The 12,540-nt window shown below is 38.4% G+C and overlaps 1 protein-coding gene across 1 annotated transcript in view; it reads left to right on the forward strand.

Annotated features, from left to right (window-relative positions):
- Window positions 1-12,540, forward strand: part of psmd1 (proteasome 26S subunit, non-ATPase 1) — a 103,885-nt gene that overhangs the window by 37,984 nt on the left and 53,361 nt on the right. The window contains exons 14-16 of the mRNA XM_033032121.1: window positions 542-738; window positions 1,413-1,508; window positions 2,594-2,658. Coding sequence (XP_032888012.1) covers window positions 542-738; window positions 1,413-1,508; window positions 2,594-2,658 — 358 coding nt within the window. The remainder of the gene's footprint in view (window positions 1-541; window positions 739-1,412; window positions 1,509-2,593; window positions 2,659-12,540) is intronic.

The raw sequence follows: 12,540 nt of genomic DNA on the forward strand, positions 1-12,540 counted from the left end.
ATACAATTTTATTTGGGTGTGATAAAGTTCGCTACTTAAGAACAGGCAATAACACAATGGGTTAAGGTAAACCAAACAAGTTTTATTTTCAATTCGTCAGACGGGAGTGGCAGGGATCACTTCAGCATGTATTCAAGAATACATGCAGTTCCCCGAGCTACCACTCAATTAACAAAGACTTACAGGGTCTTATATACTAATATGGAGCTGGGTTTTTTCTGTGCCAGCTCGTACCTGTCCCTCTTATCAGCTCATACTATTCTCTGTTAGCTCGTACCAGTACTTTTCCACTAGTGACGTCAGTATTTTTGCTTGAGGCAAAAGCAAAGCTGCAGAATATAGTCAAGTATCCCAGCAAGCAATGCGATAGCAATTAGCTCCTTCATTACAAAAAGTGGTTAAATATGGCAGCAAGCGATACAATAGCGATTAACTCTTTCAGGTGGAATTCATTATTTTTCTTCGTTTATTATTTAAAAATAACCAGGATGCTATTCTGAATTTTGTTTAAAATGTTTGTTGATTTTCTTGATCTATGCAGGTGAGGCAGCTGGTCTTGCACTGGGATTGGTCATGTTAGGATCCAAGTCGGCACAAGCAATTGAGGATATGGTGGGTTATGCACAGGAGACCCAGCATGAGAAGATTCTTCGTGGCTTGTCTGTGGGCATTGCTATGGTGATGTATGGCAGAATGGAAGAAGCAGATGCTCTAATTGAGAGTCTTTGTAGAGACAAGGTAAGAATGACGTCAACATATTCTGCCAAATCATCATCATTTAATTTATTTTGTGTTTGTGGGAAATCTATTAAATGTTATGGTACAGGGAGGTCAAATGGGTTGCAGTAACATCGACCAATGTTTTTATTGAATAATTAATTTGCTTGATATAATGCATGTTTTTGTATATACATTCACATCCATGTTTTAGGTCTAGGAAGTAGAGTATCTTAGGAAGGGAACGTAGTTAATTTATTGGCTGAAAAATCTTGTAATTCTGGAGCAATGAATAAGAGTTCATATCTCACTGACGCAGTGGAATTCTCTGAAAGTGCTTTTACCAGTTGAACCGCAACATTTCAAGGTGGTAGTTGTTTATACATCACCTTCTTGAGGGGGAATTAGAGATTGTCAATGATAGTGGGTCCCAGAGAATTCATAACTTAAAAAAAAAGAATTGGTTAAAGTAATGTTTTCAAAGTTCATTAATGATTTAGCTGGTCATTTAACGAATGAACGGTTAACTAAATGATTCCAAATTATAACTGCTTGAAAAAGAATTTGGAAAAATTACTGGGCAATGTTACAGAAGAATAAAAAAATATAATTCAATGTATTTTCTAGCACATTTTAGCCACCAAGCGTGGTAAAAGTTTGCATTTCATAATTGGTGTATTTTCTCATATGAACAGGACCCTATTCTCAGACGTTCTGGAATGTACAGTGTTGCAATGGCATATTGTGGTTCTGGAAATAATAAGGCAATCAGAAGACTGCTGCATGTTGCTGTAAGAAGAATCATAATGTTACTACTTTTACTGTCATTTATTAAGCAATTTCAGGAACTTTTTATAACTTCAGATGCCTGCTTGTAATTTTATTACTTTTGCTAAAGAACAACTACAATTAGACATTCAAGTTAGTAACTTTGCATGCAAAGCCTGATTTTATTAATTTTTATTTTTCTCTCTGTTAAAGCCCTGTCCCACTGTACGTGTTCATTCAAGAGTTCTCCCAGAGTTTGCCCTGATTTGAACTCAGAGATTTACGGTAATGGCCACCCGTCGGTACTCGGGGCTCTCGTGGACATTTTTCAACATGTTGAAAAATCTTCACGAGTCTTCCCGAGCTTACCTGCCGTTAGCGAGTCTTCCAGAGTACCTACCGATAGCGTTACGAGCCGCTAAGAGACGTCCCCGAGCTCCGACGTACCCGCTACGTTCATTCTACGTGCTTACCACGAGTTTGATTTTTTTTTTAGACTCGGGAGAGCTCTTGGAATGAACTCGGTCAGTGGGACAGGGCCATTATTCTGTTCATTCTTCCCAGTCTCCTTCTTCGTCTCCCCTGAGGCAGAACCTACAGCACTGTAATCTCTAATATCTGCCTAGAGTATTTGAATCTCTGGATGGCTTGAAACCAGCCTGATGTCTAGCGGACAATATCAAGCTATTTAATGCTTCCATTAGATGAGAGGAAAAATAAATAATGGGAGGATGAAGAGAGCAAAACATTAGTTTTAATCCAATTTGCCATTTGAACAAGAAAATATTGCTGTCATTGTGGTGCCTTGATTCTTTAATTGATATGCACTTCATGTGTTTTGTCTGGATACTGAAATTATGCTACCACACGAACCAAATTGGCACTGAGTTCAGAATATAATTAATGACTTTAGGAAACACAATAGAATCAATCTACGGGTTTGAAACACTTTAATTGTGTGAAGATTTGGGAGGAAAGCTTATTGTGAGGTGCATATGACTTTATTTCAACCAAGTGATTTCTGTAGCTGCTGTTTAATCATTTTGTAGAAAGTGAAATGTAGTTAAAGGAGCATCTTGGATTTGAAGATTTTTTTCCTTCCTTTCAGGTGAGTGATGTCAATGATGATGTCAGACGTGCTGCTGTGGAATCACTTGGATTTATTTTATTCAGGTATGGGATTTTGAATTATTGTAAACATGGTTTGAAATGGCAATGAAGACATTTGCATTGTATGTTATCACCCTAAAAAAGCACCTCCCATTTCACTTGGGCAGCTTGCATCCCAGTGGTATCAATATTGACTTTTCTAACTTCAGTAACACTTGCTTTCCCTCTCTCTCCATCCTAGTTCTCCCACCAGTCTGACTGTCTTCATGATTACATTTTATCTTTGTACGCCTCGTTGTCACTTTCCCCTAGCTAACAATAATCTATTCTCCATTTTCCTTGAACTTCGTCCCCTTTGATCTCTCGTTGTCACACTGTACCCTTCCAGATCTCGGTCTCCCTCTCCCCTGACTCTCAGTCTGTAGAAGGGTTTTAACCCGAAATGTCACCCATTCATTCTCTCCAGAGATGCTGCCTGTCCTGCTGTGTTACTCCAGCATTTTGAGTCTATCTTCGGTATAAACCAGTTCCCTCCTACACATTCTGTTGAATGTTACTTGTTCTCCAGTTGTTCTTTATGTTACCACATGGTGGTGCTGGTTGATATGTTTTCCAAAGGAATGCTGCATATATCTCGAGCATTGACTAGTGAAAGTACGGATATATTTCTATGATGGAATTCCTTTTTGCATATTTTCCGTCCCAGACATTCTCTCACGGTGTGTTTGTACAATCCTTTTTATAACATCATTAGTTTGAATTGAAGGGAGCCGTGATATTATCTTGGGTGATCTTAAAACATTTTGTTGAATACGTATTGACTGCTTTGAGAACAATATGTTTTGCTCCACATATAAAAACAATACATTGCAATTTGAGTGTATTCTGGATAGGATCCTACTCTAAATTAAAAAAAAATAATGAAGGTCCTTAGTAGCATTCAACAGTATCAGATAGCTCCTCCACAGCTGCAGTTTAATTTTAATGGGTGTATTTGATAAACTGATGGTAATTCCACATGTGTTTATTTATCACTTTGTACATCAGGGTAAATGTTTTCTGTATTTTAGGTTTTTCATCGTTCAGGAACAAATTCTTATACTTTTATATATATTATTATGTATTTAGTGCAAAGTTATCTGCAATGAATGTATTGAAACACAGACATTGAAACCAATTAAATAATTAAGCCAGTCTTTCACAGTAGTGATACTTAAAGCAGACCTCTCGCCTAGCAAAGTTCATCTAATTTAGTGGTCCAGGCAGAAAGAAGGTGATGTGAATTAATATAGTTATTTGGATGGAGGATGGATATTAGGATGGCTTCAGTTAAAGGTCTAAATCATGATGGACCTGGCCTAGGGTTTACAATTGAAACTGCTGACTTCACCCAACAAAATTTAATTCTACTCTCTTGAGGAAATAATTAAGACTTACTATCCATGCTATATTGCTTTTTTAAAATTAAACTAACTCTTATTATGATTCAGTAAGACATACCTTCAAAATGTTAAATCACACATTTAGTGGCTCGTATTCAAGACCATTTTATTACGGATGTTACAAAATTTTGAGATGTTAAAAATCAAGCCTGTAATTTATCCAATCAGATAAAGCATAAGAAAAACTTTAATTTGATACCTAATTCACTTTCATATCTTCAGTATTAAAAAAGTTATGGTCATTTTCATACTCGGAAATTAGCATCTTGTTCCCTATTGCTTTTCCATTAACTTAACACAAAGGTTGTGATCGAGGACAGTCAAATGATATAAAAGCCCATAACTTTCATAAAGATTAAGAGAACTGAATGAAATTTTCAGTTATTATAGATTGAAGCATTCTGAAACAAATATGACACGTCTTACTTGGATGACTTGAAATTAAAGTATATAATTAGTTAATTACCTAATTAAGTAGCTAATTACAAAATTAACCATTGTGACGGAAATAGTAATAAACACCCAGACTGCCTTGAAAATTCAAAAATGTCATATTCTCAAGATCAGAACTTTAATATTATTGTATTATATGCTGTAAGTCCGTAACAGACAGGTAAAGAAATTACAATTTCTAGCAAAAGACCAAGTCTTCATGGAGAAGATCAGCTGCTAGCTGGTACATTGGCATATCATAATCGGTAGCATCATCATACTCCTCAGATTGCAACCAATAAGCAACTCTGTACACCTTGTTTTTCCTCAAACTTTCAGTTTTGGTATTGTTTTTTGCTCTTCAAACCACGAATGACATGCTTTTCAGCCCACTACTTTCCCATTCAGACCGACTTTTTCCAAACGAGGTATACAAGTACAAGCTGTGTCCATTTTTAAGATCCCTCTCTGTCATGCCCGAGTCTAACTCGGGCATGACAGAGAAATTCACTTCAAGGTGAGCTCTAGCTATGCCAGGCTGGGCATTTGGATTGACAATTTTGCATTTCTTCTTCGGAGGCATCTGAAAAATGTAAAGAAAAAAGCCTATATATAATTACATATTCATCAGTGTCATCAAATCAATTAAATTCATTTAAATTCAATTACTAGATCTAAACATCTATCCCATTCTTAAGAAAAGGCTAAAAATAAATATTTAAATAGCCAAAGTATCCAAATAACAAACTGATCCCATTCACACAAGAATTCACAATATAACATGATTTTTAAATCTCACTTTGTCATGAATTTCTATGACAAATCAAAGGAATTGAATGTTTAATTCCCATAAATTTTACTGTTGGTTTATATCACTGCAGCAGGCAAGGGCCGTTTTACACAGACATGTGTTGAAAATCCACAAACATCCACTCTCAAGATAATCAAAATCTTTTTTTTTTGCACAATCATGTCATAAGAACATCTAAAGTATCTATATTTTGTGTAATTGTCTATCCATGATCAGTATTTTCATACTAAATATCTGACTAAATACTATGTACTGTGGAAGTTTTTAATCAGATATTTAGTATGGAAATATTGATCATGGATAGACAATAACACAAAATATAGATAATTTAGATGTTCTCATGACATGATTGTGCAAAAAATAATGAACGATTATCTTGAGAGTGGATGTTTGTGGATTATGATACAGAGATCGGATTGTGGCCGCCATGATTTTGCTCACACTCACAGCCGGCAGGCAAGACACGACCGATATCGGGGCCTAAATAACATATTTCGCATCATCAGATTAAAATGAAATTACACCAAAAACTAGATAAGATGTTAAATAAACGTCCTACAGTACATACCTTTTGTTTTGTCCTGAACTTGTGATCTGTGATTTTGAAGGCGTTGAAGTTGGGCCCGACTTTCATCCAGCGATTAAATAGTCAAGCAACGTTTTTTTTTTTTAATTGCGAAAGGGATGACAGAACATAATTTCCTCACAAGCTTGTTATACGAGGTAATCCCTCCCTGACAACCAATTTAAACCTGCATTTTACTAACCAACCCCCCCCCCCCACCACCAACGCCTCTCGAGTCGCACGCACAGGCAGTGGGCAGATCTGGAGCGCTACTGTGGACAGGAAGTTGTAACAACGCTAATTTTATGCCTTGGTTTTCAGACCAGAGTGTTCTCTCGTCTTAATTCAATCATCTAAACTGAAGAATTCTGGTGGTGGCTGAAGGAAGATTGCTTGCATCTCATGTAAACTAATTTCTGGGAAATGACCGAGTTATTTCAAGCAGGAGATGCTTCACACGCCACGTCGTTTGTTAGGTTATTTTAGAGCAGAGTTGGCAAGACATGACAACAAGAGCTGTGCTGTCAAACCTAACATCTGATCAACGGGATAGAGATGCACATGTTGATTTGAAATGTACTGCTTTTGCTGATAATTGTAATATTTTAATGCATTCAAAGTAGTTGTTGAAATATAAATGGAAATGACTTTACTGCACCTTTGAATCAACATTGTGGAATGAAGCAAGAATTCATTCCCTTCACTAATGAATGTCAATAGTTGGATGTTTCTTAAGTCAAAATTTATATAGACTAGATTTGATACAACAAAAAAAATTGCAATTGCAATCAGTTGATGTCTGTTTTTGAATAATTCTTAATTATTTGATGAGCAGTCTTCTCTGTTTAAAAAGGAACAATAGCCTTTTCATTTTTATGGTGATTTAAACACAATCTGTTGAAGGAGTTGATCTTTTTCAGGCTCTGTCTCTTTAAATTTGGTAATACTAGACTTCACGGGTTTAAAACAGAGTTATGAGTTGTGATAATTTGTTTAGTGATGATTTACATTCCTATCTGCCTGAATTCCCTAAGAGGGAATGGATATGGCGTCTAATCAGATTTGTTATTGCATAGTGCAGCCAATACGCTACACCACCTGAGTACCAAATAATAAATGTCCAAGTGTTTCGGAGCAGATGCCAACTGATTCTGTTTCATAACAATTTTGGGTGAACATAATTGAGACTAAAAGACTCGGTATTGCTTCAGAAGAAGGAGTCTGAGATTGTTACAACAGCTGGTTTTAGCTTCATGTCTCTCACCTTTCTAACAAAAAAAATAATCCAACACATTAAATGCTCCAATTTATGCAGAATTCTGAAAGTGTCACTAAAAATAAACTTCTGGTAATTAGATTTTAGAACCATCTATATCATGTAACAATTCTTAAATTGTTTTCCTTGTGCAGTAATCGAACATTTCAAGAATAATCAATATGATTTATAATATTTTGCATTTTCAAAACTTGTGTTTTGGCCTGAAATTATATTAAATAAAAATGGAACCTCTTGAATATCCCAAACTTTCACGTTCAAAATGAACACGTGTTAAGTTATGCTTTTCGGTCGCAATTCTGGACAGCTATAATTCTGGACCTATATGTGCATGTAATGGACGGCAGATGGCACAATGGGCTAAGTGTTCGGCTGGCAACCGGAAGGTAGCCGGTTCGAATCCCGCTTGGAGTGCATACTGTCGTTGTGTCCTTGGGCAAGACACTTCACCCACCTTTGCCTGTGTGTGAATGTGTGTGAGTGATTGGTGGTGGTCGGAGGGGCCGTAGGCGCAGATTGGCAGCCACGCTTCCGTCAGTCTGCCCCAGGGCAGCTGTGGCTACAGAAGTAGCTTACCACCACCGAGTGTGACTGAGGAGTGAATGAATAATGCGATGTAAAGCGCCTTGAGTATTAGAAAGGCGCTATATAGATCCCATCCATTATTATTATTATTAAGATTTCATGCTCCTTTTTAATCCTGCTGATGTGATGATGTTAGGATCGAGACACTCGCCTTAATGAAAAGTCAACAACTGCTTCCCAAACTGAAGTATCCCCTATCCACTGAATTTTAATTTAGGAAGATCACTGATCTTCTTTCCCATAAGGTACTTGTGATATCTTAATAAATGATTTGGTAATAGGTCGGGGATTTGATTATCAATCGGGTCTTCATCAAAATAGACATTGTTCTGAAATAGAAACCAAAACTGTTCAGCAGGTCAACCTTTATTTGTGGAAGGAGAGATTTTTCCTGTCATCAGAATTAACAAAACCTTGCATTAGCGGTTTTGGATATTTAAAGGCTGGGCTTTGACTATGAGGAACGAACAAAAGGCAAAAGGAGTAAGTTGATAACAAGGGAAGATGGTGCAAGACCAAAAAGAATGATAAAAAGTCAGGAAAGGAAACCAATGGGTTAAAAGCCAAATACCTTCTGGATGTCTGAAATAGAGTGAAAATGCTGGAAACGTTTACTGGGTGTGGCAGCAAAGGTGCAGAGATGGAGTTAACATTTCAACCCAGTAACTTGAAAATGGAACTGCAGGATGTTTGATCAAAGATGCAGAGTCATTATCTCAAAGTGTTAAACTCACCTTTGAGTTTGGAATGCTATAATGTGGCAAATCGAAAGGTTAGGTGCTGTTTCTTGCAGAGTTTCATTGGAACAGAGTCGCAAGCCAAATAAATACAGATCAGAATGGATGTGGGCAGATAATTGGCCTCCATAAGTTCTGTTATTTGTAAACTGAGTAAAGATATTCTACCGTCTTGATGGCTCTGACATCCACCATCATGAAGTGTTATGCGAGACTGGTGATGGCGCACATTATCTCCAGCCGCCAAGCCAGCCTTAATCTACTGCTTACTGTCGCAACAAACCCACAGCAGACGTCATCTACCTGGCCCTAAACTCATCTCTGGACATCAGACAGCAAGTACTCCAATGTTAGACTCCTATTTATTGACTATATTAACACCTTCACTTCAACACCATAATCCCATCCAAACTCCGGGACCTAGGGATGGGCTCCCCCTTGCCACTAGATAGTCGACTTTCTGACCCACTGACCTCAATCATATGACAACACCTCCTCCTCAATAATTCTCAACACTGGTGTCCGCAAGGATGTGTTCTCAGTCCTGTACTGTACTCCCTATACCCTGATGACTGTTTGGCCAAATTTGACTAATTCCTACAATTTTGCAGACAACACCAATGTGGTGGGCCGAATCATGAACAATGATGAGACTCCTTACAGGATGTAGATTGTGAATTTAGTGACACAATGTTAGGATATCTCACTCAATGTCAGTGAGCCGAAGGAGTTAGTTATTGACTTCAGGAAGCATGGTGGAGCACATACCCGAATCAGCATTAATGGTGCGGAAATGGTTGAGAGCTTTAAGTTCCTTGGTGTTATTACTGCCAATAATTTGTTGTGAACGAACCACGTTGATGTGACTGGCAAGAATTCACACCAACTCCTCTACTTCCTTCGGAGAAGTTTGACGTATCTCCAGTGACTCTTACAAACTTCTACAGATGCACTATAGAAAACATACTGGCGGGTTGCATCACAGCTTGGTTTGGGAACAGCTCTCCTCAAGACCGCAAGAAATTGCAGAGTAAAGGGCCTGTCCCACTTTCACGACCTAATTCGCGACCTTTTTTACTCGTGGACATTTTTCATCATGTTGAAAAAACGCCCCGATCTACTTGATGCCACGAGCACCTACAACTAGCATCACGACCTACCTACGACCTCCTAAGACCTTATGAGTCAAAGGCAAACTCTGCAGAGGTCGTGAATTAGGTCGAGAAAGTGGGACAGGCCCTTTATAGTTGTAGCACAGTCAATTACACAGACCAGACTTCCCACTCTTGATTCCATCTACACTTCATGCTGCCTCATAAAAGCACCCAACATAATCAAAGACTTGTCCACCCCAGTCATTCCTTCTCCCTGCTTCCATCTGGCAGAAGGTACAGAAGCTTCAAAGAAAATACCACCACACTCGAACAGCTTCTTCCCCACTGTTATCAGGCTTCTGAACGGATCTTCCATAAGCCTGGGTACTGTTCGATTCACCTCTTTTCCATTGAAGAAGTTGGTCTTTGTCTAAGGAAACTTCAATGCTCAGAACTATATTCGGCACTCTATATCTTCCCCTTTGCTCTATGGTATTGCAGTTTGAACTGATGGGGCCAAGTATGGTATATCTGATCTTTTTGGAGACCGTACAAAACAACTTCACTGTATGTCGATACATGTGACAATAATAATCTAAACCTGGCCCAATCAGGAATATTACCCGTGACAAGCTAATTTTGGTGAAACATTTTCCAAAAAAAAAGTAATGATATTTGAGTAGAAATTGTTCATCAACAATAGGTACTTTGGACATTTGGATCATTTAGATCTTTTCCACGGCAGGGGTGATCTGTACAAGAAGGATGAGTTAAATCTAAACTGGGGGGTGTCTGATATACTTGCAGGGAGATTTGCTCATGGTATATGGAATAAGCTACTAGAGTAAGTGGGGGCAGATTACAACGTTTAAAAGGCAGTTGGACAGATACTTGGATAGGAATAGGATAGACGGATACGGGCCTAATGGAGGCAAATGGGATTAGTGCAAGTAGGCATCACTACTGAGTTGGGCTGAAATGCCAATTTTTGTGCTATAGAACTCATGACTAAGCTATCACATATAAAAAGAAACAATATGACTGAAAATCACCATCTGGATGTTAAAAGCATATAAAGATATTAACACCAACCAGTTACAATAATTAAATCTCAGAATTTAAAACAAAATTCTCAATAGGATAAGTTTGAGGCCATTTGCAGAGGGGAACCATGCATTTACTGTCAAAGTCATTGCACCATGCCTTTTAGCAATGCAATATATTTTTGCATTGGTGCTGATCACAGCGGGTCTGCCTTCTATTGAAATCGAGGACATAAGAGGGCAGATCTGATGAATAAGCAATTTGCCTTCCCCACCCTCAATGAGTGTGAAAACTTCCCCTCTAATCTTGAAATATATTCAACCTTCTGTACTACTATTTGGCACCCTTGCCTGGAGCATACTAATTGAATTCCTATATTTCTCTGCCTCTCTAACTGCTGCTCTTTTAAGATTTGATCACTCCTGCAATTTGTCATTTTTTTTTTTTAATGTCTTTGTGTAGGAGGTTGTCTTGAGTTAGTGTGTTTTCATCTGCTGCAAGAAAAACATTAGGCTAGGTTTCAGATAAAGTTGCCTTGTGTAATGTCTAGGTTTGGGTGCAGGCGAAAGAACCCAGTGTTATGTTGTGGAATTGTGGGGTTGCTTTCTTTGAAAAGGGGCTGTATTGTGATTTTCTGTAATGCCAAACAATTTGTATACATCAAGAAATGCAAGCTGAGAAAAAAATAATATGTTTATTTATTTACTATTTTTTGCACATTAATTCCATGAAAGAGAATCCCAAATTTTCGGGTGGCAATTTGTGAATTCTGTGAGGGCGAATTTCTGTGACCTAACAGCTGTATGTAAAATTGAGTCTCAAAAATCTATTTCTTAAATAGAATAGAATAAAAACTAAAAATACTCGTTCAAGTTCAAGTTCACGTTTATTGTCACTTAACCAACTAAGGTACAGTGAAATTTGAGTTACCATACAGCCATATTAAGAGAAAAGCAACAATACATACAGCCACATAAAATAACATTTAACATAAACATCCACCACAGTGGAATCCACATTCCTCAACGTGATGAAAGGCAATAAAGTTCAGTCAACTTCCTCCTTTGCTCACCCATGGTCGGGGCCTTTGAACCCTCCACCCTTGCCCTCCGCAGCATAGAGCTCCCGAGTCGGCTTCTTCTTACCGGAGACCTCGTCTTCACGGTGTTAAAGTCCACAGGCCCTGCGGTCGGAGCTCCGCTGGCGACCCTCGGCAAAGGATCGCAGTTCCCGATGTTAAAGTCTGCGCCACGCCCGTGGCTTGAAGCTCCGGGCCGGTATCCAGGAAAGGCCGCACCACACCACTTTGTAGGCCGCGGGGGGGGGGGGGGGGGGGGGGGTGCGACACAGAAAAATCGTATCTCTGTCGAGGTATGTGACTGAAAAGTTTTCTCCCCCCCCCCCCTCCACCCCCACATAAAACAAACCAAGAAACAATAAATCATACTTTTAAAACATACTTAAAATAATAAAAACAGAGAGGGGACTGACAGACTGTTGGCGTGGCAGCCACCGTGGTGGCGCCATTCGATGAACGACTGAAGTGACTGTAGATCAATCACTATATTGCTGATCTGATCCATGCTGAGTTTTCATAATATCTTCTTATGGAATGCAGATTTGCTGGGCACATGCGCAGTGTTCGGGGTGCGGCTGGTCAGTTTGATAAGGAATGTAAGACTGTATGGACGCTTTTACTTGGTCTCTGACATGGATATTAAAGAACTTTATATGAAGTTGATCAACTTGTTGTCATCACTACTTCATACAGTGACGATTAACAATGTTGCTGAATAACCATGTAACTAATATTCACGCCTCCGTATTTTTTTAATTGCAAAATTAAACTGCATAAATCTATTATTTTTCCAACATATCTGAAAGAATGTTCAGGATTGAATCTGAGGAATGGTACCCTGAGAAATATTGAAAGGCAAATTGTGTAATTTTAAATAAGGA

This window comes from Amblyraja radiata, chromosome 13 (assembly GCF_010909765.2).
Source record: "Amblyraja radiata isolate CabotCenter1 chromosome 13, sAmbRad1.1.pri, whole genome shotgun sequence".
NCBI lineage: Eukaryota > Metazoa > Chordata > Chondrichthyes > Rajiformes > Rajidae > Amblyraja > Amblyraja radiata.